This window comes from Myodes glareolus, chromosome 4 (assembly GCF_982192425.1).
Source record: "Myodes glareolus chromosome 4, mMyoGla1.1, whole genome shotgun sequence".
Taxonomy (NCBI): Eukaryota; Metazoa; Chordata; class Mammalia; order Rodentia; family Cricetidae; genus Myodes; species Myodes glareolus.
This window is the reverse complement of record NC_142029.1, coordinates 25,711,396-25,737,488: the sequence shown is the minus strand read 5'-3', so window position 1 is coordinate 25,737,488 and position 26,093 is coordinate 25,711,396. Positions and strand designations below refer to the sequence as shown.

General features: G+C 46.6%; 1 protein-coding gene across 7 annotated transcripts in view; it reads right to left on the bottom strand.

The window, feature by feature from the left end:
* Window positions 1–10,911: 10,911 nt before the first annotated feature.
* The window catches only part of Ca12 (carbonic anhydrase 12), a 54,570-nt gene continuing 39,388 nt past the window's right edge, over window positions 10,912–26,093 (bottom strand). For 2 of the 7 annotated variants that reach the window (XM_087905339.1, XM_087905333.1), the window contains 6 exons: window positions 25,096–25,159; window positions 24,664–24,821; window positions 23,365–23,491; window positions 15,138–15,170; window positions 14,236–14,323; window positions 10,912–11,604 (listed from right to left, as the gene is read on the bottom strand). In XM_087905339.1, the coding sequence (XP_087761465.1) occupies window positions 11,502–11,604; window positions 14,236–14,323; window positions 15,138–15,170; window positions 23,365–23,491; window positions 24,664–24,821; window positions 25,096–25,159 (573 nt within the window). In that variant the 3' untranslated portion in view covers window positions 10,912–11,501. Of the gene's footprint in view, window positions 13,537–14,235; window positions 14,324–15,137; window positions 15,171–23,364; window positions 23,492–24,663; window positions 24,822–25,095; window positions 25,160–26,093 lie in introns of all 7 variants that reach the window. The other 5 variants (XM_087905335.1, XM_087905334.1, XM_087905337.1 and 2 more) reach the window with 5 other exon arrangements.

Genomic DNA, 26,093 nt, shown 5'->3' with positions numbered 1-26,093 from the left:
CCTGTGCAGCAAGGACTCCCAGTGCTTTCAGCTTTGCCCAAAAGTTGGAGTCTGGTAATAATAGATATTAAGGATTGTTTTTTTCTCTTCCATTGCATCCTGCTGATAGGCCTCGCTTTGCTTTTACTGTTCCTTCAATTAATCATATAGAGCCTGATAAACGCTTTCAATGGAAAACTTTGCCTCAGGGTATGGCCAATAGTCCAACAATCTGTCAGATGTTTGTGTAGGAGGCTCTTAAACCGCTTCGTGAACGTTTTCCACGTTTGCTTGTGGTTCATTACATGGATGATGTACTCATGTGTCATGAGGACTTACAGGTCCTAAAGGAAGCCTACCCATTGCTTGTTAAAAGTTTACAGCTATGGGGTCTTCAAATAGCCGCTGAAAAGGTCCAGATTGCAGATACTGGCCAATTTTTAGGTTCTGTTATTCTTCCTGAAAAGATCCTACCTCAAAAAATAAAAATTTATAGGGACGATTTGCGAACGTTAAATGATTTTCAAAAGTTGTTAGGAGATATTAATTGGCTGCGACCATTTTTAAAAATCCCCTCCACTGATTTGAAGCCATTGTTTGATATCTTGGAAGGGGATACTCATATTACCTCCCCTCGGGCTTTGACGCCGGCAGCAGAAGCAGCCTTATTACTAGTGGAAGAGTCCATTAAGGAGGCACAGCTGTGCCGTATTGATGAAACTCAACCATTTGTTCTATGTGTGTTTAAAACAAGAAAGCTACCCACTGCTGTGTTATGGCAGGATGGACCGTTACTGTGGATCCATCCGCATGCTTCTCCTAACAAAAGTATTGATTAGTATCCAGCCGCTATAGCTCAAATTGCCCTTAAAGGCCTTAAAATGTCTGTTAGTCATTTTGATAGGCATCCAGCAGTTATGATAGTTCCCTATACCTCCTTTCAGATACAAACTTTGTCCGCCGCCTCTGACGATTGGGCTATTTTGGTTACCACCTTCTCAGGAAAAATTGATAATCATTATCCCAAACACCCTCTGCTGCAGTTCGCTGCATGTCATCCCATTGTGTTTCCCTGAGTTACGTCTTCTGCCCCGCTAAAAGACGGGATGACGGTATATACAGATGGCTCCAAAAATGGTGTGGGGCCTATGTTGTGGGTTCTAAAATGTATACAAAGAACTTTTCTGCCACCTCACCTCAGGTGGTGGAATGTATGGTGGTTTTAGAGGTTCTTCAAAGATTTCATTGTCCCCTTAATATTGTTTCTGATTCTGCCTATGTGGTTAACGCTGTTAAATTATTAGAGGCTGCTGGAATTATAAAACCTACTAGTACAGTGGCTGCTCTTTTCCAGAGGATACAGGACTGTTTACTAAATAGGAGAGCTCCATTTTTTATCACACACATAAGAGCACATTCGGGGCTCCCAGGCCCCATGAGCTTGGGTGATGACCTGGCTGATCGCGCTACGCAGCTTGCTGCGGTAGCTCTTGCCTCCCCGTTGCAGACTGCTAAAACCTTTCATGATAATTTTCATGTTACAGCTGAAACCCTGCGCAAACGTTTTTCACTTACCAGAAAAGAGGCTTGCGATATTGTAACCCAATGTCACAATTGTTGCCAGTTTCTTCCTATCAGACACACTGGCGTGAACCCAAGAGGGATTACGCCTTTGCAAATATGGCAGATGGACGTGACTCATATCACTGCCTTTGGAAAACTTCAGTACGTGCATGTGTCAATTGACACATGCTCTGGTGTTATTCATGCCATGGTGTGGGAGAATTGTCTGTATTCTGTCAATCATATTTTAATAAAATGCTGATTGGCCAGGCAGGCAGTATAGGTGGGAAAACCAGACAGGAAGTAGAGGTGATACAATGAGAACAGGAGAATTCTGGGAAGCAGGGAGGTTCCTCTGCCAGTTCTGCACAGACCACCGGAGAGGAAACATGTAAGCTGCCCAGCTGGAAAAGGTACTGAGCCATTATGGCTAACATAGATAATGATAACGGATTAATATAAGTTACAAGGACTAATAAGAAGCCTGACCTAATGGGCCAATCAGTTTATAAATTTATGGAGTCCTATGTGTGATTTTCTTTGGGCTTGCCAGTTGTGGGGTACTGGGCGGGACAGAAACCCCAACAAGCCAGCCCTCATGATACAATGCCACACCACTTACAGGAGAAAAAAACCTCTTATGTCATTCAACATTGCCTTGAGGCATGGAGTGCTTGGGGCAAGCCCACATCTTTAAAAATGGATAATGGGCCTGCCTATACTTCTCAAAAGTTTAAACAATTTTGTGCACAGGTGCAGGTCACCCACATTACAGGCCTGCCTTATAACCCCCAGGGGCAAGGTATCGTAGAACGAGCACATCGCACACTCAAATCTTATCTACTTAAACAGAAAAGGGGAATATTGAAAGAGCTGCCCCCGACGCCAAGAGTGGCCATTGCCATGGCTCTGTTCACTATAAATTTTTTAAATCTGGATAATAATGGCCAAAATGATGCAACACGACATTGTTCAGATCCGCAGCGGCCCAAGGATTTGGTTAAATGGAAAGATGTGCTTTCTAATGAATGGAAAGGCCTGGATCCCATTCTATTGAGATCCAGGGGAGCTGTTTGTGTGTTCCCACAGGATCAAGAAAGCCCATTCTGGGTGCCAGAGAGACTGACCCGAACAGTGAAGAGTGACCCACAACACGCGGACTCGCTTGAGGATTTGGCTTCTGTTCCTCCTGCCATTTTGTGGATGGATGACAGCGGTTGTGATGGAGCACTGATGGGGGATACTCTCAGCCTTCCCGAAGCCGATACCAGTCAGCCATAGAGTGGCGGTGTTTCCTCGGTTTTTTACAACCAATAAGACTCTGGGGCTCCCCTACCTTCCTAGAGATGATTTATAAGCTTGGCCGAAATATTCCAGTCCTAGGTCGTGTCCTTCATCTCCTACTTCAAAGAATGGGTGGGGGTGGGAATGTTTGGAGCAGCCCTATGCTGTGGAATAGTGTTTCTCCTCTGGATGGTCTGCTGACTCAAATCCCAAAGTTGTAGGGACAAAGTGGTTATTGCACAAGCTCTGGCTGCCCTAGAACTGGGGGCCTCTACTGATGTGTGGTTATCTATGCTGAAGCAGTAAGGTTTATGCCAACCAGCTCCTGCACCCCTAGGGCAGTGGTCCATCACACAGGGTGAAGTGCTTGGCTTAGCTAGCCCTGAAGGTTGTTGAGCTGAAGAGCATCGCACAGAGAATGGCCCTCTCTGAGAGATATGTCGCCCTGCATAAGGGTTTCCTGCCGCATATTCCCTTTCCCAGAAAAATGGCAGAGGGCAGGCCGGATAAGTTCCAGGTGTCATGAACCTAGGGGTAGATTCCATGCAAGCCCATTATAATGTTTCCACTTTGGGAAGTGCGACCTCTATCTTTGCCTTCTGAGGGAGTTGCCTTTCTGCAAAGAAGTAAAGAAAGGGGGGGATGTAGAGGACCACAACCACATACTCCATTACAAGATGGCACTGGCATCCGGTTTCACCGCCAGGTGAACTAGGTAACGCACACGTGTTTGGTAACTTTCCACTACTGCGTCCCCTCCTACTCCCGAAGCATCATCTGGGATTTTGGGCAGCGGACCAATCCAAGAGTGACACGTCCAAAGCGAGGACTGTTTCCTTTATAAGGGCTGGGTTCACCTCGTCCTGCGTCCCCGCCATGTTAGCTTATGCTCTCTCTCTCAAGATGCATTAAAGCTTCTCTGCAGAAGGATCCTAGTGTCCCGCGTGGTTCTTGTTGGCGAGACGGTAGCGTGGGACACAGGTGGGAGTGCAAACTGGTCCAGACCCTTTGGATATCAGTATGGTGATTTCTCAGAAAATTAAGAAACAGCCTACCTCAAGACCCAGTAATACCACTTTGGGTATATACCCAAAGGGTGCTCAATCATACCACAAAGACATTTGTTAAACTATGTTTGTAGCAACATTGTTTGTCATAGGCAGAACCTGGAAACAACCTAAATGCCTCTCGACCGAAGAATGGATAAGGAAAATGTGGTATGTTTACACAATGGAGTGCTACACAGCAGAAAAAAAAATAACGACATCTTGAAATTTGCAGGCAAATGGATGGAGCTAGAAAACATCATATTGAGTGAAGTAACCCAGACAAATATCACATGTACTCACTCATAAGTGGCTTTTAAACATAAAGTAAAGAAAAGCCAGCCTACAATTCACAATTTCAGAGAACCTAGACAACAATGAGGATCCTAAGAGAGACAGACATGGATCTAATCTACATGGACAGAAATTTACTCAAGAACTCCTGAGTAAATTGGGAGCATGGGGATCATGGGAGTGGGAAGAAGGGAAGGGGAGAGAAAGAGAGGGAAGCTTAGAAAAATATGTAGCTCAATAAAATATGTAAAAAAGTTTTTAAAAAAGAAAGGAATAAATCAAAATATCATGTACTTAAAGGGTTTAAGGGCTCTATCAGATGCCTTTTCAATCTGAAAACAGTTTCAGTAAAGTCACAGAATATAAAACCAACATACATAATCAATTTTTCCATGTACCAATAATGAACATGCTGAAAAAGAAATCAGAAAAACAGCCTAAAATATTCCTAAACCCAACCAAGAGGGTTAACAGGATCTCCAATGAAAGCTTTAAAACACAGAAAGGGAGGGAGGGAGGGAAGGAGGGGAGAGAGAGGGATGGGGGGGAGGAAAGAAAGAAAGGAGAAAGAAAAAAGAAGGAAGGAAAGAATGAAGGAAGGAAGACAGAGACAAAGAAAGAAAAAAGGAAAGAAAGAGAAAGAAGAGAAAGAAAAAAGAAAGAAGAGAGAGACAGAAAAGAAGGAAAGAAAAAGAGAAAGAAGAGAGGGGGAGAGGGAGAAAGGAAAAAAGGAAGGAAGGAAAGAAAGAAGGAAGGAAGGAAAAGAAAGAAAGGCAAGCTGATGGAGACAGCAGAGGGGAAGTCTTCCATGTTCCCCAGTTAAAAAGTTATATTCTGAAGCTAGGTATGGGAACACAGAACTATAATCCCAGCACTTTGGAGGCAGAAGGTGACTACAAGTTTGAGGCTAGCCTGGTCTGTCTATACAGCAAGTTCCAGTCATGGCTACAGAGTAAAACACTTTTTAAAAAAATATTATTGTATAAAATGGCTATATTACTGAGAATGATCTATAAATTCAGTGATGTCAGCCAGGCGGCGGTGGCACACACCTTCAATCCCAGCGCTCGGGAGGCAGAGGCAGGTGGATCTCTGTAACTTAGAGATCAGCCTGGTCTACAAGAGCTAGTTCCAGGACAGGCTCCAAAGCTACAGAGAAACCCTGTCTTGGAAAACAAACAAACAAACAAAAAAAATCAGTGAAGTCATCATTACAATGCCTATTACGTTCTTCACCAAATTAAAAAAACAAAAACAAAACCCCAAACTTCATATGGAAGCAAGACTGCAAGTTGCTAAAAGAATCCTAAACAGAGAGCAATGCTGGGAGCTTCACAGTGCCTGATTTCCAATTACACCACATATCCATAGTAACAGGAACAGCATGACACAGTAAACAAGAACAGACATATAGACTAATAAAGCAGAAGAGTATTCCAGAAGTCACAGAACTATAGTCAGCTAATTTCTGACAAAGATGCTTTGAAAAATTCATTGGAGAAAAAGCCACCCTCTTTGAATAAAGCTGAGAAAACAATATTCACAATGAAATTAGGAGATCTCACCCTGCATAAAAATCAGTTCCGAATGAAACAAAGGCCTAGCCCCTCTCCTTGGATATTCTCAACTACACCCCTGGGGCTCCCTTTATCCGGTTGTTCCTGAACTTTCACACCTCCACGTTTTTATTTGCTTTAGCTCCGACTTGGAAGCACCTGATTTCAAGTCCTCAAGTGTCGTTTCCTGTGGTGCCTTATTTGACTTTAGTAGACTTAGAAAGGTAAGTGGCTTTCTCCACCATGATCCCTTACTTGCTTTATTCTTACATCAGGGGATATTTTGCACACAATAAAATAATTTGTGGTTGAACGTATGTGCACTTTGGCCCACATACTCTCGCGTCCATCCTCCGCTGCTAAGACAGCCTCTCCTTTCCCTCAAGGGTTGCTCTTGTTCCTTCCAAGTCACCTCACGCTGACACAATCAATGGCTCTCGTTTCTATCATCAGATATAAATTCTGCTTGTTTTGGGCCATCAGGATGGCTCAGTGGATAGAGGCGCTTGCCACACAAGCGTGGTGGCCTGAGTTCAACCCACAGCACCCATGTAAAAGGAGGGGAGAACTGACTCCACAGATGCCCTCTGGCCTCCATGTGCCCACTGTGCCATACATGTCCCTTGCCCAGATACACACAAAGACATATATTTTTAATTTTCAAAGATATCTTGCTTATTTTTGAACTTTCTATAACTAGAACAACAAGTATACTTTTGTCTCTGGCTTCTTTTGCCCAATAATTTTCTGAGATTCATTTGTCTTTGCAAATATCAGTTTTGCCACTTTTTTATTGATAAATAGAATTCAATTTCATGCATGTGCCATTATTAGTTTAGCCATTCTTCTGTTGATGGACATCACAGCATTATGTTCAGGTGATGCTATCATTAATGGCTTTTGTCTCCCTAAATGAGGCTTTGAGCTTGTTGCTATAGAAATCCTGTCTAAATCATGCTAGAATCCCCACCATTTACTCTGCACTAAACAGACACTAGTTGCTCATCAAGTCTCTAACTTCGGATGAGATGGTGTATGAGAAAGTCAGTTGAAAATGACTTTCGTTGGTAGGAAGGATGTTATCTTCATTTCACCTGTAGTTAAACGAGAACGTTAAGCTCCTGAGCTGTGTTCGTTAATGCCTACATAGCCCTCATGGGAAGGATTCAAATGGGTCTGTGTGAGTCCTAAGGAGAGACACTAAGCTGTGAACCCTGGTTTAATCAGATATGCTAACTGGTCGTTATATATGTCACTGAACAAGTCTTTGCTTCTCCAAGAGAATCCTGGTTGACTGCATCATCCCTGAGCAGCAGTAGAGGTCTCAGTATGCCCTTGAACTCGGGGATACTGTGTTTGTTGTGCACATTGTGGGCAATTAAAAGAGTTAATGTTTGAAAGGAGGGAACTCAAGTGGAAATGATGAGGTTGACTTACAGCCTTGAGAGCTGGGAAGTGGGTAGAGACCGTGCTGCTTCCCATAGTGGGAGTCCAAGGCAAGGCTGAGGCCAGCCCTGTCCAAACCTCTCCTACTTGGTGGCCAGGAGGAGCTGATGTATGGTTTGCCTAAAGTATGGTTTCCATCTCCCCCCTTATTTACTAAGTTATATAATTGTTATGATAAGGCTTGTATTTAAAGTGTAAAATTTGACATATATGGAGAAACCAAGATAATGAACGTATTCACCAGTTCAGCCACTTCTCATATACTTTATATTATACTCGTATAGTCCTCACACACACACACACACACACACACACACACGCATGCGTGCACACACACGTGCACACCGTTCCACTTTCTCAGGTAGCCATTGATCTATGTCCTGTCACTATGTTTGTATTTTTTCAAATTCTCTCATATGAAATGATATCTAACTGTGGACCGAGAAGCACACACTCATACTGTGTATAGTTAGTGTTTTTGTCTAGACTTGCCTTAAAAAAAGAGAAAGCCCAATAAATGTGGCCTTGGGAATTTGGTTCTGCTGAAATAAGTGGTAAAGATAATACTCTGGGAACTGAGCCAACTTCTCCACACAGCTGTCGTTGGTGATGCCGAATCAGACCGTATCTGATGGAAGTCAGAGTTTAATGTCACCAAGAAGGCTGGAGGCAAGAGGTTGTTGACTTACTGGAAATCATTTAATGCCTTCAGCCTCTGGGATCATTGCTTAATTGAGATAAGGATGGTGAGTTGTATTACAAGAAAGTGCTTCCAGACTAGCAAGGTGGCTCTGTGAGGAAAAGTAGCTTCCGGGAAGCCTGAAGGCCTAAGCTGGACTCACAGGACCCACATAATGGAAGGAGAAAAATGACTCCTGCAAGTTGTTCTCTGATCTGTGTGTGCACCATGGCAGCTGCCTGGCAAGTTGTTCTCTGATCTGTGTGTGCACCATGGCAGCTGCCTGGCAAGTTGTTCTCTGATTTCTGCGTGTACACACCACAGAGATGGAGATGATAGATAGATAGATAGATAGATAGATAGATAGATAGATAGATAGATAGATAGATAGATAGATAGATAGAGATAGGTAGGTAGATAGAGAAATGAAATAAGATGCTTTCATGTGACCTGTGGAGGGGACCCTTGTTCTGAAGACAATGATGCTCTTTAGCCATCTGGATACTTGTTTCCTACTTAAGAGATGGAGGCAGTGCTACACCTTTCCCTGGGTGATTGCACCATGGAATGAAAGAACATTGAAACAGTCGGGGCTGTTCAAGGCACTACCAAATTGCTGGCTGACCTACAGTCACAATGATACAGTCAAATGTGCGTCACCTTGTGATGAATACTTTTATGGCAAAGCACTCTGACCCTTCTCTGTGCCAACTCAGTATATAACAAAGGTGCGGAAGTGCAACAGGGTTCTCCCCGATGGCATCCAGCCTCACATCTCCCTGCAACCTTGCAACAGCCAAGCCTGAGCCATGAGAGCCACTGTGAGTCCCTGGCTGGGTGACCTTCAGAGCGGATGGCAGCTCAATGTAACCATACCCAGACCTATCCTGCAGGTGGTGATTAAGGATTGTGCCACTGCGTTTTGCAGAAGCCCCCAGAGGTCTCTATTCCTCCTGGGAGCGGGCCCTGTGGGATCTGTGACTCCCTGGAGGAGCACTACTCTCTTCACAGCCATAGTGAACAGTGCAAGTAACAGAGCCGATGTGCCTGACTCTTCAACCTGGCTGGCATCCAAAGCTTAGACATTCCTTGTAGCTGAAGGGCCTAACAACTTTAAGGAGATGGGAAGAGGGGAGAGGAAGGAGAGACCAGGTTCTATTGAGGATAATCAGGCACCAGCTACAGTGGAAGTTAGGCAAATGCACTGGGACACCCTAGGACCAAGTCACTCCTCAGCACCTGGACCCTCTAGGCAGTGCCCAGGGTCAGGAGGGCTGCGAAGCTGCTGCTACTAAAGGAATAAGCAGGGGGAGGAGGTCTGGTGCCAACCTGGTCGCCTTGGCTTGATTTCCCTCTTCCTCCTGTCTCCTTCCCTCTCCGGTGTCCTCTGTAATCTCTCCGCTCTTCTAACCCCAAGTTGGTCCCCTAGACCTGCTCCTCCCTGTGCAGTGAAATATGACGCACATGTAAAATACACAGCAGATTTTTAGGGTAGGTGATAGTATAACTGAACTATCCCGTTAAAGTGCTGATTACATACTGGAATGACACTATCTCGGGTCCTTCGGATATATAAGATTATTAAAATGTCACTGGTTTCCTTACCCCTCTGTGTGGTATCTACAAAGTCTAAAATGTACCATGTTCGGTATTATATTTTATCTCTATTGGATGGCATTTTCATAATCCTTCGGTTTGGGATGCCTCCTTCTTTTCATCCATCTGTTCAAATCTACATTTTTTTCCCAAGATGGGGTCTCTTTATGTAGTCAAGGCTGGTGTTGAACTCTTGATCCTCCTTACATCAGCCTCCCAAGGGCCGGAAACACAAGTATCCTGTGACCTTTCCTTCTAGGTTCAGCTTAGGTAGTTTTAGCTCTATTTAGAGGAGGGAATGACCAGGCTGAGGGAGGAATTGAATGCTTTATGTCCCAGTAGCTCCTGCCTCCATGCTTTCCCGGCTTAACCCAGAAGACCTTTGATTTATAAAATGAGGAGAAAGGCTGGAGACAAAGGAGATACTCATTACCTGATTCAGGAAGTGTCTTCCTAGCTTCCTGCCTAGAGCAAGCCCAAAGCATGGGCACTTCAGGGAGCTCTGTGTCTTGCTCCCCACCTGTCTGTGTCCCTGCAAGTGCCTATGACACCTGGAAGGTTGTCAAAGCGTAGAGCTGGAGAATGCTTTGGCTCTCAATCATCGATACCCACGGTCTGTAGTGTTTCTAATCCAAAGCTGGGTCAGCTGCTGCGTCACCCCCCAGAGCATGTAATTCCTGGATAGTTCACTGTTAGAGTGGAAATTAGAGGCTTCTCTAAATAGCTCACACAAACAATGATGGGACCTATTGCCACCTGCACAGCACCTCCTCTTTAGCAAGGGAGAATGTGAAGTCTGGATTTAGGCAAAAGGTTTTTTGGAGGTGATAACATGTTTTGCAAAAGGATCCAAAATAAGAAAATAGCAGCCAAAGAAGCCAACCACCTACTGCCTCTAGTATTCTCAGAGGAAGAAGAGGCACATACCTATGCCCTGTAGTCCTAGCCCTATAGTCCTACCTCCTCTTTTTCCATCCATTTGTTCAACTCTAATATGAGTATGGGTACTCAAAAGCCCTAAGCATGTGTTGAATCCCCTGGAGCTGGAGTGACAGGTGACTGTGAGCCACTGGACACGGGTAGGAGGAACCAAACCTCAGGTCTCATCAAGTGCACTTAACTACTTTGCCATCTCTCCCATCCCTGGCCTTGGCCTCCTGGTGCTCCTGTCCTCTCAATGGGTGGGAAAGCAAGCATCCTGTGACTTGCTCTTCATGGACCAGCTTATACCCTGTTTCCCTCCTAAACCCTCCCCTAATTACTCTGGATTTCCCAGCCTTACTAATAAGCAGCTACATGACTCAGAGCTACACACACCATATATCTTTATGCCCCTCCACCCTGAGCGATTAAGTCTATTTGTGTATTTTCCTTTGGATGCAGAGGAAAAGACCATTTGTTCTCATTAGTTACTCATCACCAATAGAAATGCTTCATCCACTCTTACCTTTGGGGAAAAAAGTCAGTCTAATGTGAAAAACATTTTTATTATAATTTCTTATATTTTCAGTGTATGTATTCATTACAATCATCGGTACAATAAATATAGAAGTGCTAAACAAGCCATCATCACAGTGGCCTATGGGATGAGAGGCACAGGGACCCAGGGATACTATATCACCCCTGGTACTTTGTCAGGGCCAATCAGGAGGCCTTCAAAGAGTATCGAGAGGAAGAGGAACAGAAACATGATTAAGACAGTCAGTGCAGCAAATTCTAGAATGTCTATTAAAGCCATGGATACAAAAAAGAACAGTGAGACTCGAACTCTCCTCAAGTTAGAGGCAGAGGAAAGACTGCAGAAACCAGTGCCCCCCACGTCCCCAGTGCATGCCACACCCCCATGCCTTGTGTTGGTCTTCTTCACCTGCCATGTGCCCAGCCCTGTGCCCAGCCCTATGCCCACCCAGGTTCTCCTAGGCACCCACCTTACACCTCACAAGACCGAGATAAGGAGTTGTAAGGCAAGCTGTGCACACACCACAGCACTGGTCCCTCAGTGGTGACCCGGTGTCCACAGAATGAACGGGAATATGAAGAAAGCTGCATCTCCAGGAGCTAAAGGTTGACGGCGCTGATTCTCGGAGCACTCTTTCTGCCTCCCTGGCTTCGTTTCATCTCAGCCAGGAGGACTGAACGAGGATTGAATGTCTGGGCCAGGCTGAATGGGAAGAAGGGAGGAGAAAGGCCACTGTTGTCACCTCCTCATACAGTTCCTTTCATGGCCAGTCTTCAAGCCAGATACGACGAGCTCGCTGCGTTCTCACGTAAGCTGTTGGGGTATTATAGTTCTTTGAGACAGTCTTGCTGTCCTGGTGTGCTTTATGCTAGTTTCCGGCTGACAATTCTGGCCCACTAAATTGTGTTGCTTCTTCTTGAGGGTTGTCCTTACTGTGGTGATACCATCAGGCACGTCGGTGGCAAGGCTGGGGGGGGGGGGTAACGCAGGCTGCAAGGCTGTCGGAGATCTTGTGTGTATGAACATACACTGCACACACAGCCAAGCTCCCGTTGGGTCACCTGTAACCTTGCCCAGGAAATTATGTTACAAAGACGCAGCGCTTGCCACCATGAAAAGTTGTAATGGTAGAAAAAGATTTTTATCAAGTCAGAGGAAGGTGTAGAAGGAGAAAGATGTAAAAACAAAACAAAATAAACAAAAACCCTTGTGCTTCAAGAGGACATTCCATGCTGTCAAAATGAGACGAAATGGGAGAGCTTCCTGTGAACCACAGGGAACTAGCAATTAGGGGCTGGAGGCTGAGGCTGCTGTTGAGCCACAGAGCCGACTGCGATCCACAGGGTTCTCACCTTTGTGGGAAGAACATGAGTAAGGAATTAAGTATTCTCAGACACCGTGTGACTGAGGGGGAAGAACAGGGAGAATCTTGGGAGCATTCTGTTGGTCTGAGTACCTAAACACCAGGACCTGCTTTGGCTCTGTGCAGATAGCTTCCTGCTTTGGTAGTATGAAAATACATTTTGACCAAACATCAGGTAGACTTCCCCCCAGCCGGGGGAGCAGACAGTCCTGACACGGAGTCGATAGCAGGGATATCAGACAAGGTAGAAGTGACATTAGGGCAGAGAAACAAAGCTGCACAGCTGTCTTGCTTGTCTGTTTCTCACGGGTTCAAAGCAGAGTAGATTATTCCATGAATCGCATCTACTCCAGGAGATAGAAAGCAACTCGCTTTCCAGCCATGGAGCGGAGTACAAAGCACAGCCACCCTCCTGAGGCTAAGCAGACAGTAGCTTAGACTCAATTTCTCTTACGCTGTATCTTGACTCCAAAGCAAGATTCCTGGACAATGTATGCCTTCCCATTCCATCTGTTTCCCCTTTCTCTGCCTCCCTTTTATCTCCATTAAGAAATAGAAGTTGAGCCTGCAATTCTGTAAGATTTGGTCAATCTCTCTAACCCAAACGACAGGACAGTGGAAATGCCTTAGTATATTATAGTTTTTCTTTCTTTCTGATAATCTGATGATTTTGGTCTCAATTCTTCCCCATAGGCATGAGGTCAGGCTGGAGGGTCTGTCAGGGCAGAAGGAAATCCAAGAAAGACAGCTCCTCCCTGAGGGAGGAAGCTGAGTTTCAAAAATATCACCTGAGCAAAGGGTACACGCTCCAGTCTGGAAGGTTAAAGAGTAACTAGAATGTCCAGGGCACTGGAAATGTATCAAGATGAACCCAGGTTGGAAGTGTTTTCCAAACCATAATGGCCCATCAGCAGGCTAGGTTTGTGACCCAGAATTCTAAATCTTTAGCCATCTCATGCAGCTAGAGAAGTCCACTGAAAGTTCCTGCCCCCTAGTTCAGTACATTCCACTCACAGGTCACCCTGGGGTGGCTGCAACAGCAGAACAGGTGAGGCCCAGCCAGAAGCCTCACAAGTGTCTGGGGAATGGGCTATGGTCGAGCTCAAGAGAACACCTTGAGGTATTTCAAGTGTCCAGAGAGTCAAAGTATGTAGTGTCCAAAGCAAGGTCCTTCCTTGGATGTCTGAGAGGGCCAGGGACCTCAGGCATGGGCCTCAGTCTCCTTCTTCATGGCTGGTTTATAAATGACTCCCTTGTTGTCACCTTTTTTGCTACAGGAACAATAAGAACACAAGCCTTTGTTAGTCAAAAAGGAGAGAGGGAGGGAGCCAGAGAGCAGTCTGGCTCAGGCAAGGAGTGAAGGAGGTCTAGAAGCCCAGAGTCCTCTCTGGGGACCTTTCCCAGGTCTTGTAGGTCTTGGGAGAGAACAGTGTCATACCAAGCAGTAACTAAAACGGAACCTACTTGCTTTTGGTTTTCATACTAGACCTGCATTCTGGAGCAGGTCTCATTGTCACCCCCACTTCAAACTTCTGATGCCATAATTGGAAACCTTATTTTCCATACCAAGAAAAATAAAAATCTTAAGCCAAGCATGGCAATAAAACTACGGGCAAAGGCATTTATAGCTAATATCAATGAAAGGTCAGGTTTTTCTTCATTTTTCTTGTTGGATTCATAGAAGAAAAACCAGATGGAAAGAACTCAGTACAAAGACCTGTCTGAGGCCTCACAGCTGACTAGCCATGGCGCAAGGCGGGCAGAGTCACCTCCACACTGGAACACAGCAACCCTTAAATGTCCAGTGTTTCATGCAAGGTGCTAGGCACTGGTGTTCACAGAGCAGTGCTCCTAAGAGAGTGCTCCCTACACATAGAGGCTCCGCAACGCTGTCTCGCCAGAGAGGCCAATCGTCGCGAGTACATAAACCACACATCTAGAACGGGAATTCTGAATCCAAACCAACTCACCTCTTCTTCCTTCTGAAGAGCCAGATGGACACCGCCAGAACAATGGAGATGCCAAGAATGCCGGCCAGGGCCACTGAAAGGATGATCCCTGGAGAGGAGGCAGGGAGCACGGGTCACATTCCTCCCTTCCCCTCCTCTGATCCCATAGCATGTGAGTGTGAACGTATGTCCTGGCTACAGCTGTCCTCAGGGAACTGTGACTTCCCCACCTCTGTTCCCAGATCCCAGTCTCTGGCTATGTGGGACTGACTGGTGGGAGCACTTAGAGGGGCCCCAGCACATCACAGTGGTTTTCCAGCGGGGTCCCCAACCTCACACAAGGATCATTCAAGGATCCTGTTCACAATGTCGACTTTCTGAAAGGTCAGCCCCCAGGGAACTGGTTCAGACTATTGGCCCTGGGACCCAGGAATCTGCATTTGAGTTTCAAACATCTCCAGCTGATACTGATGCTTGTGGTCTGTGGACCACACTTTGAGAAACCCTGGGCTACAGAGTAAGATCTCAGTCTACTTTTACTTGCTTGATGTAAGGTTTCTTGGGATGACTCTATCAATGTTACCCCCAATTCACTGCAGTCCCAAACATCCAACCCCAAAGTCAAGGCCCTGTGACCTGACCTTATTCTTAGGGATGTTTTTAGGCAAGGCCCTCCAACCTTAACCAACAGAATATCGTAAATGGGATTTTTGCATACACATCACAGAGTGATTCGGTGTTTTCATTAGAGAAACATTTGATTGGCAGTTCATTTTTCAATTAGAGAGCAGTTTGAGTGACACCAGAAGCCAAAGCGACAGCAGAGAAGCAGAGAAGATGGGCTGAAAGTGTCACAGGCTCGGATCACACTGAAAATCACGGGGTCACCCAGCTGTAACATGCACACTCAGGAGGCCACATACCCAGACTCAGTCCTGTGTCGGTAAGGAGTCCTACTTAAAAGGGGGGAGAAAAGATTGGAGTTAATCTAGAGTCAGACCGTTATGGGTCTGACCAGTGCATAGCGTAAAACTCTTTTATTTTCGGTGGATTTTCCAGGGCTTGTTCAAGTTTGGGGATGGTCAGCCTTGTCTTAGGTTGATGGGGTAGGGAAAATTCCCACCTAGGAATCCATACTGTTTCCTCCTCCATCCCTTATTCCTTTACCATGTCCCTTTCTTTGCTAGGGCAAGACTTCAGTTTTTCATCACAGTGGCCAAAGAAGCAAAGGGGATGGGTAAGAATCACCCTACCTGGACAGGCTGCTTCCTGTTTCTCTGATAGCTGTCTCTCTCAGTAAGGAACCTGCCACCAGCCTCCCCCTACTCCCCCCTACTCTAGCACCATGGTTGGATTCTTTCTTTGCCATTTCTGCTCGGCCCTACTGGACAAACTTCTCTACTGTCCCAGTATATCTTCTCTGTTTCATGAGACTGGGTTATTATGACTCCCCCAAGGAGTATCTATTAGGAATCTGTGGGATGAGTTTTGAGTTCTGAATGGGGCCCAGCCACCAAAGGTAAAATCCCACAGCCTACTAGGGATCTCCAGGGGCATGGTCACCCGTGACTGCATCTTTCTGAATAAACAGAGGATCCTAATGACAGCATCCTCCCTGAGCAGCTCCAGCCTGCCTCCTATAGGTTCTCAGTACTCTGTGTTTCCCTCTCAGCCAGTCCTCCATCTAAAGAAGTCTCTTTACATATACCCTCTTCCCCAGTGGTTTTCTGAAACTTCATAGTGTGTGTTTTTTTGTGTGTGTGTGTGCATGCGTGCATGTATTGCATGTGCACGCATGTGCACATGCATGTCTCCCTGCCTGCTCTGTTGTCTATTTATGGTGTTGGTTCTGACTCACACTAGAAGCCTGGGTGTGACGGGCTATGGTAACCCAGTCTGACACGCAGAGATAGCCTGCACCTGTTAAAGTCCACCATAGGCACCAAGACTCTGGGCGACCCCTGGCCAAGTGTGAGGGGCTAGCAGAGGGTAACAATTCACCCTTGGAGCTTCCATCATGCAGAGGCACAAGACCTGAGGCTGCAGGGTCAGGTTTGGTTCGCCTGCCTTCTTCTGTCCTGTCCTTCGGAATCCGGCTGGTTCCCCAGGGGCCATAACACCTTGACCCATTCTTTACTACCCTGCAATTTCACATCGAGCCTGCCAAGCCTCTGAGACAGGCCTGAACCTGAATGGCCCTGGCTGCCACGAGATTAAGCTAAGTAAACATGGGGAGAGTGTCCCCCAGAACAGGTGGACTCTTCCTGTTCTGACTGGCCACCACCAGTCGTTCCCAGTTCTTCAGTAACTGCCCTGGTCAGATTGCCTGGCCAGGCCTCCCTGATAAACTGAACACAGGGAACAGTGTGTGGCTCTAGATATACAGGACAGGTTCCCACTCAGGGGGAATTTCACGCTCGACGCCATATACTGTGTACTCCCAGTAGCCTGGGATCCCAGCACAGCCCAACTTAGTACTTGAGTTTTGTTTTTTTTTTTTTATGGTACCCAGAGACCTTGTTCATTTCTATCTTAAACAAGCTGACTGTATCTTCTCTAGCCCTGCGATGAAACACACTTTCGTTTCTCAAGCTCCAAAGTTTGTAGTGCTGATCCAGCCACATAAGACTGTCACCAGGAAGCCACTTAGCTAGGTTGTCCAAGCTGGGCCATGTCTTTCACAGTCACCGTCAACATGTGAGAGCCACATGGGCCAAAACAGCTGAGCACACCCACCACATGGCTGAAGGGGTTATCTGTGTGCTGTGGTCTTGGGTTGCTAAGCAAAGTCCATAGAGAGCTAGGCCCTAGAGTGACACTTTTCTCCAGAGTGGCCCAGCTTGGTGGCTGCTCTGGAGGAAGAGCCTGGCTTTCCTTGCTTGCTCTGTAACATTTTAACAACAGCATAATTGGACCCAGCTCCCACCCAGGGTGGACTCCTGTCAGGGACGAAATTGCCTCTCCTTGGAAACAATGATGTGAGCCCAAACAGCAATAAGACAAAGAAAGGTGCAGAGACTGGAATAAGTGAATTTCCAGCTAAGACTTTGATGTTACAAAAAAAAAACAAAGCAGCTAAAGTGCCAAGGAAGAAAAGCCCTGGCAAGAGGGTCACCATAACGGTTCTACCTCCCCATGATGCGCAAGGCAGGAAGATGTGGTTAGAATGCCACCATCCTACCAATTTCAGCAATACCAAACACGGTCTGCAGAAAAAGACCTCGCTCGGTGGGTTTAAGGCCCATTGAAGATAGGCCCAAAGCATCTGCTAGCCAAATAGCCAGGGAGCTAGGAGAAATATCTATAATTTGAGAACTAGAGCCAGTAAAAGAAGGCAAATTATTTCTCAGCAGAGGCTCAGCCAGGTGAGACTAGTCTCTGGGCAGCTAGAGTACTGGTATCCAAGATGGAGCAGTATGGAAAGGGCTGGAGAACGCTATGTTCAGCTTAAACAAAGAAACTGGTTGTTTCCAAACAGGGACAATGACATAGAGTTCCTAAAGAAGAATGATGAGACAAACGGGGAAAATGGAGACAGGCCTGTTCTCAGGGGTGGCCCATGACATCCAGCTGGTGAGAACCTAGCAGAAAAGACTCCTGAGATGGATAACTCAAGCTGAGAAGATTGGGGAGCGCTGCCCCCTCAATGCCTCCAGAGAGCACTTGGGTACCAGCCAGGGTGAACAGAGATAGGGCAATATGACACACAAAAGGAAACTGCGCACAGGTACAGACAGCAGCATTGTCCAGGAAGGTAGGACACCTGTAGAAGGTCAGGAACTGCTTAACACAAAGGCCTTGCTACCTGGACTAGCTGGCTCAGGAGCGGCATCTTCCACCGGCATCTGGCTGCACCGAGGATGCTGGTTAACTGCTTTTGAGGTGTTCTGAAGCCTCAAGCACAAACACAGACAAGTCCAGCCCGAAGAGCAAGCATTCATCCACACATCCTGGAGAACCTGGAACAACAGCCTAGTATTTTCTAGTTCTATTTTCAATCCTGTTTCACTGTGGGATGCAATCTCTTATTTCAAACTCCTGTCAAAGCATGGACTGTTCTCTAAGAACATGTTATGTAGGGATGATATAGGCATGAGCCAGTTTTGCATGGTCTCCAAGAGAGTTTAGGTTTCCCTGGAGTTTAAATGATTAAGAGCATGATATTGGCTTAGAAGGGTAACAAGTTACCCTTGTTGCGTGATGTCACAAGCCATAGGGTCAAGTGGTTGCAGTCCTAGCATTCGCTTCAGATTGTACTTGCTTAGGAAAATGCCCTCAGTGGCCAAGCACACATTGCTGCTGTCTTTGGAAGGTGTTTTTTAACCAGGAACTGTTTTTCATCAGCCTATACAATCCAGTGAGGGAATGACTTCTATAAAGAAGTCTGCCCAAAAAGGCACCACTAGACAGAATATAAAGTAGCTGGCTTATAAAACTGTGATAGAAACTGAGGGCTTTGTCACCCCGATGGCAAGCATGCTGCCACACTGCTCTGAGCCAGGTGCCATGCCAGCTCTTGTACTTTGCACTCAGTGGTCCAGGCTGCCAGGGCTTAGGAGGCGAGGGCTAATAGGATGGGGAGCTTATATCCCTGTGAGCAATGAAAAGTGTGGCATCCATTGGCAGCTTGCTCGAGGCCTTCAAAACTCGGCTGCAAGTTCTAGTCTTGAATTTCCCTTACGCGGGATTTCATTTTCACACTGTTGGCAAACTTAGAGTAGAGCAAAGTAAGACTTGAAATTTGACAACTGGCCGGGCATATGTGTAAACCATTCTAAAGAGAAGATGGTGCGAAGGAAAGGGAAAAGGAAATGGTCAGTTATATTCTTTTGGCAAGCTTGTAACCTGCACTGGGCATGGTGCCAGGAATAAAGAATGAATGAGACATGAGACGCTGGCATCCTTTCCGTAAGGAGGTAAGTGTACAGTCTCTCTCTTTCTCTCTCTCTCTCTCTCTCTCTCTCTCTCTCTCTCTCTCTCTGTCTCTCTCTCTCTCTCTCTCTCTCTCTCTCTCCTGTATTATAATTAATTACTCGGTTATATGTCACATACTACAATGGAGATGAATAAGTCAGATGAAAGAGGCGGGTAAGCCCCCTCCAGGGTAGTAGGGAGGGCTTCTGAGAGAGTATGATTAAAGTCGGGTCTTAAAAGAACTCTGAGAATGAGAGAGAGCCATGAGCCATTCCAGACAAAACAGACTAGTGATTAGTGCATGTGCCTTCCCTGTTTTCGGAGGCCCTGCACTTCGGGGGACTGAGGCTGAGGACAAGGATGGTGGCCACAGAGAGCTAAATGGGAGGATCAGCCAGGGGCCTCATCAGGAATGGGCCCAACCTTGTGCCTGGCCCCTTTCCCAGCTCTCGTTCCTGAACTCAGCCTGCTCCGTGTCAGGGGCTTGTCGTCAGGAAGATGGAATGCTCAGGGGAGTGTTTGCTTGTTTGTTGGTTTGTTTTCCTGTCCCCACAGTGCACAGCTAGGGCCGTGCTGGGGAAACAAGGTATGCTGAGAGGACTGCAACTTCACTTCTTAGCACACTGGATGCTTGCTGCTGACCGTTCAGACCCATGATCCAGGTCTAGGAATCTGAAGGTAGGAACGTCTCTGGTTTCTCATTGGATGCCTTGGAAGAACTGACGATACTCTTCCATCTAATAGCTTTATTTATAAATAGAAACTTGAAGAAACACAAGGTCAATAACCACGGAATATAAAGTTCTAGTCTCAAAAAAATGAATTAGCCATCTTAGCTGGGTAAAATTTCTCCTTTTTGCAAGTTTTTCTAAAGCTATGCGGGTCTCTCCAGGATAAGCAGCCTCAAGTTATATCACTCTGCAAATGGCCATTGGTTAGAGCCCTCCCCCTCTGCGTCCAGCAAGCTCAATAGTGCAGCACACTCACGCGTCTGAATGCCCCTCAGTTGGCTCTAGATCCATAGTGAGTACATGCAGTTCCGCAGAGCAGCCCACTAAAGACGTGATTATGGAAACTTTTTGGCCTCACTGTGCCTCTCCAGTTTCCCTGCCCCTAACATACTTGAGAGGAGCTAGCCAATATTAGGTATTCAGGTTTGCTAGACCCTGGTCTTACTATCCATCACCATTTGAACCAGAGTTGGTGTCTTTGACTGGGAAGAAATTGACTCATTTCTGAATGCTGGCCTGCGCTCTTTCCAGCATTCTTGCTTAAGGTTCCTGGCTCTCAGGAAACCTGAGCTGGCTTCAGGTGAATCTGCTCTCTAGCACCCCACCGTGAAGGCAAGCCCAAGCCTTCCTTGGAAAGAGTCCACTTTCCAGAGCCCCTGCAGGACCTGCAGCCTTCTATCTGGAGCAGGGATGTTGGGTCATCAAAACGGCCACCAGGTGAGAAAGCCTCGTACAGATGGAAGGAGACAAGAGCTTTCTCACTTGGTGGTCGACTTGACCAAGTCTCTCTCTTGCCATTTCTCATGACTTTGCTCAATTATGTAAGAAGGATAGTTACTGAAGTTCTAAAGGGCTGTGGGAACAAGATTCCTCTTGAATTTGTTTGGGATCAGCATCACAAGACTCAGGTTTTCATGACATAATACAGTAAAGACTAGAGATGACTCCATGGTTGAGAACACTAATTGATTTTTCAGAGGAGTTTGCTTCGATTCCTAACACCCACAGTATTGAAAGTGGTGACTCACAACTGTCTATAACTACAGTCCCATGGAATCCAACACCCTATTCTGGTCTTCCGGGGCACCAGGCATGCCCATGGTATACAGACATACATGCAGATAAAATACCTATATACATATAAAATAAAAATAAAATTTTAATTTAAAAAATAAATATCAGAGCATGTGATATTCAACTTTAGAATCCTGTACTAAAGGGGAGAAAACCATTCCTAAGCCTACAAAGTCATTGACCATGCCCTGGGATAGTAGTTCTCAATGGGGCCATTTTGCTTCATTTCCCCTAGAGAACTGGGCAATGTCTAGAGATATTTTTTGAATATCACAAGTGGAAACATGCTACTGGCATCTAATAGGTAAGGATAAGGGACACCTGTTAATGCTACAGGTCACAGGGAGGCCCCCACGATGAGAATTATCCTGCCCCATGTTCTATTAGTACCAGGGTAGAGAAACCCCACTCTAGGGCGACTTTATAGCTAAAATACAAACCCCTTACAGGCAGAAGGCACATTCTGTACATCTTTTGTAAGCACGTTCTAGGAAAATAGCAATTAAATGGTTCAATCCTATTTGTTTCAATTTAATTCAATCTCAGAACACACACACATGTACACACGTGCATACGCACGTGCACACACACAGTACGCTCACCCCTGCATTTTCTCTCCTAGAGATTTTCTCTACTTGGATTCCTTAGCTCCTATTAACTTCCAAAGGAAACTGCATAAAACAGACCCTAATTATAAGCGGGCTTCCATGGAAGAGTCTGCAAAGAACTGAACCCAAATCACTCGGGTCGCGTGGTCAGACAGGCTCATGCTCCAGACCTGCCCCATATGGGCTGTGAGCGGCCCTTGTGAAATCAGGCACCTGTGGGTAGGGGAGGGTAGGAGCTGAGCCTCCTAGGGGCTGCTCCTTCATCTTGCCTCGTTTGCTGCCTGTGTTCTGGAGTATGAGGAAAGGGAGTGCTTTGGCAAAGTTTCTATAATCGGTGTCTAAGTGAACAATTTTCCCTTGAGCTGCTGCAGACTCTCCAAGGAGAAAGCTGAGCCTCGCCTCATGGAAGCAGCATCTCTGACCAAGCCATGAGGGAGGGTCTGTGGCAAAGCTACTTTTGGGCTTTGATCTTGATGTCCTAAGCCAGGGATTAGTCTTCAAGCTTCTGTCTAGAGCCTGCTCAGTCTACGCCAGCCAGACTTGCAGGATCTACCAAAGCGCTCAGCTACAAAGCTGCCTGTACGGTCCGGTCTACAAGCAGCTACTTAGGCCTGAGCCCATCTAAGAAGATGGCTAATTAGCGCCAGTGCCAGTCCATCGGTATAAGTGGGGATTACTTTTAGTTGTCATAATCAAATTCCTGCACGGTTTCTTCTGATCCTTTGTAACTGCCCCCAAACACTGACCCTGCAATGTAAAGTTAGCATTGACAGTTATTAGTATCCACTCTGAATCACAGTATGTCGGGACTGGCTTCAAAACGCAGTCTTCATTGGCTCGTGACTCAACTGGGCAGGTGGCAAGCATAACCTCATGTAGAAAAGGAACAGCAACAACCAAAAGCCTGAGATAAGATGAGGGGCATGGCTCCTCTAGCAGGCGGGCTGATGTGTATGTTTTAGCATAGGAACTCCCGACACTATTGAGCTATGTGTGACATACGGAAACGACAAGAGCGCTTCTGCAGATCCACACTGCTTCTGACCGTCTGAGATCCCCAGACTTGGCAAAGCCCAGGAAGGTGTGGTGAGAAAGTTCCCTCAGAGGTGTGAAGATGGTGCGGATGGCAAGAGCTCCCCTTATCCCCATCACCACTGTAGTGTGCCGATGGAGGCACCGAGCAAGCGGACTTTCTCCTAGTTACCACAGTTGTAGACGTAGAAGGAATAATGAGTTCTTAGCAGCTGGAATACACCAAACTTTTCAGCTTTATCCAGCTTGGAATGTGATTGCTGGTGCTTATATAAGTTCCAAGATTAGACCAAAAAACCTTAAACAGAGTGCTCTCTTGCTAATGGGCCCTGCTACGTTAGACTTTGAGCAGATGTGGCCACGAACATAGGTTATACCCTTGACCTTACAAAGAAGCATGGATGCTTGTAGTATGTAATCACTTCCTTCAGCCTAGGGCAGGGCGTATGTAGCCCTTTATGCCTAGGGAGTCTAGGGTGGGAAGTTAGAAGTCTCTCCTCGTGCAAAAGATTTCAAGTGTCTTAGGATAAGGAATCATTCCTCAGAGCAGAGAGGTCCCGATGGACATCTCACCCCCGCTGCTGGGTGATGTAATGGCTCCTATCCATGTGCCTCAAAGTCCTGTGCTCCTCTGCAAGGACTTGAGGAAGCGGAGAACACAGAAGGGAGACCACAGTAGCCCCCACACCAACGTTCCTAGATGTGCTCTGCCTTCTTGGCAGTCAGGGACCTCTCAGTCAGTCTCCCAAGGGCACACTGCTACCGCCCCCCTCCCCCAGCACCTTCCTCACCTTGTCGGAAGGAGATATACACCAGCCTCTCGTCAAACTTCTGGACCTGCCGGAAGTTGTTGACCATTTCTCTGGGGGAAGGGTCGTCCATGTGTGTGAAATACAGAGCTGTCTCCAAAGCCAGCAGCTGGGGAAAAATGGAAACGGGTTTCATGAGCAGAGGATGCTCGCTGGCTGGCCTGATCTACTGGGGAGAAGCCTCTGGAATCAGCTCCGTGAAGTGCTCAGCGGAAGTATTTGAAAGCGGCGGGAAAGCCAGAGAAGATCGCTCCATCCTGAGGGTCTCACTAGCTAGCTTCTGCTAGACTGGACTGGGTCCTTCCTGCTGTCAAGGTTCCTGACGATCACAGAATCCAAGAAAGGGAAAGCTCAAGACAAGGACCCCTTAACCTCTCACCAAGACCACATTCCTTTCCTGATCTGAACTTTTAAAGCAGTGGGGGCTGGGCTTGTTTTTTTTTTTTTTTTTTATAATCAAATCAGAATAAAAGACAGAGGGAGGAGGCCCCCTGGTGTTCTGACTGCTGGCTCCCTGGCATTTGCCCACCCCCATGAAGATGATCCAATCCGTTTCCATGGCAGCTTCTGGCTTAGGCTGTGGCTGCTTCCCCACACAGTTCACCTCTGATTCAGCCCATCCCCTCTCCTGTCCACCCACCAGATGCCATTTACCGGGGTTTCTCGTTCAGAAGCTTGTAGTACAGAGCAGGAATTTGACAGTGAGGGCTGGCTAGAGCCACCGGGGTGGGGGTTATTATTATACCACCCAGCCTTCTCTACACTTTACTTCTTTGTGCCTTCAGGCTGTGGGGTAGCAGGATGCTCAGTGACTCATCTCAGGAATCAGGTGATCCTGAGAACTTCTGACCCTGACTCCAACGTGAGTGGTTGCTAATGACATGGCTCCCTCCCTAGCTTTCACTTCTGGATCGTGAGCTCTAAGACCTGTGACTCCCTCACCCCCGCGATCCCAGGGCCCATGTGTTATCCAGCTATGAACTTTACCCCACCAAAGAGCCAGGCTCTCCCACCTGGACAGCAAACACCACCCAGCCACTGAGGACTATGCTTGCAAACTCAGCTTTGCAGCTCTCTTTAAAGCACTGCAGGAGGTACGTCCATTTTCCTAGCTTGATGTTTAACTCCTCCTAGAGCTTAGTCTGTAATTTCTGCCGCAGTTCAGCGGCAGGTCACTGGAGAGGTTCTGAAGAGCTGCTAATGAACTCAGAGGAAATCAAGTCATCGATTAGAACAGCTTGTGGCAGGGACCAAGATGCTGTACAGTCTCTGGCTTGTTACCTGGTCCTGGGAAATCTGCACGGGATTTCGGAAAATTGTCCAGAGCACAGTAGGGTAGCACGGAGGTGTAGTCAGGGACCCTTCATAGCGGTAGTACTCGCCGGGGCTCTCTGGCAGAAGTTCTTCAATGTTGAAGCCTGGGATGGGCACTTGTTGGCCTGGAGAGACATACTGGGAGTGAGGGTACCAGTCTACCTCCTGATAGGAAAGGCGTAAGCATAGTAACCAAGCTTAACTACTCACATTCAGGCACAGAGGATATGCTCTTCCCTGGGCCACCTGGCCCAGCGTCACAACTCTGCCCAGTGACCTGCTGTTTCCAGTGTAGTGAACAGCAGCCCCCATCCCTTATGCCATTGCTATTCTTAAGGTGACACAGGTGTGACCACATCCTGTGTAACAGTGAATGATAGGTAGCCAAGAACCCCTCACCTTTGTACTTAACATGTTGAAGATGACGGAAGATCTTGTCATATGATGGATTGATGGCGCCTATCTGCAACAGAGACCAGGAAGGGTGAGCTGGGATGGAATAAGGTAGGTTCAGCCCACATTGACAGTGGCCATCAGAGGGCTGGGCTGGAGGCCTTCCCTGAGGATCTGCCTTCCGAAGAAAATTCTGACCCATCACCAAATTGTTGAGAGTTAGTATTGCGGTCTTGACTTTGGCATCAAACGATATCTAGTTGTCAACTGAAGACACCAGGTTTGAGTACCCCAGTATATAGAGTGTGTTCCTGGTTCTCTGGTATAAGCCCAAAGACTATAGCAGTCCATTTAACCTGAAACTTAAGGGAGCTTTGAGTTCACAAAAGTAAGTAAGTAAGCAAACACTTTGGGAAACGGGAACATGTTGCCTCACTGGGGGAAAACAAAGCAAGCTGATCATTCCCCACCCCCGCCCCCAGTCTTTGAGATAAAATCTTGTTATGTCTCTGCCTCCATCCTGCTAGGATTATAGGCATACACCACCATACCAGGCTCTATTCTTTTTTAAAAAATATTTATTTATTTATTTATTTATTTATTATGTATACAATATTCTGTTTGTGTGTATGCCTTCAGGTCAGAAGAGAGCACCAGACCGCATTACAGATGGTTGTAAGTCACTATGTTGTTGCTGGGAATTGAACTCAGGACCTTTGGAAGAGCAGGCAATGCTCTTAACCGCTGAGCCATCTCTCCAGCCCCCAGGCTATATTCTTGTTTCTCAATATTAAATAATTTATTTCAGGATGAAGTAAATCATTCATTCCAGAACGGCGTTTGGATGCTAGGTGCTGAATCAGTGATGTGCACATCCGAGGGCACAGCATAAGGATCTCTGTACCCCACAGGTTCTCCCCAGTCATGTGACCTCAGACCTTGCAACAGGACTGGAGACAGGGGCTCATATTTTCAATGTCACAAAGGCCATGTCTGTCTCAGCC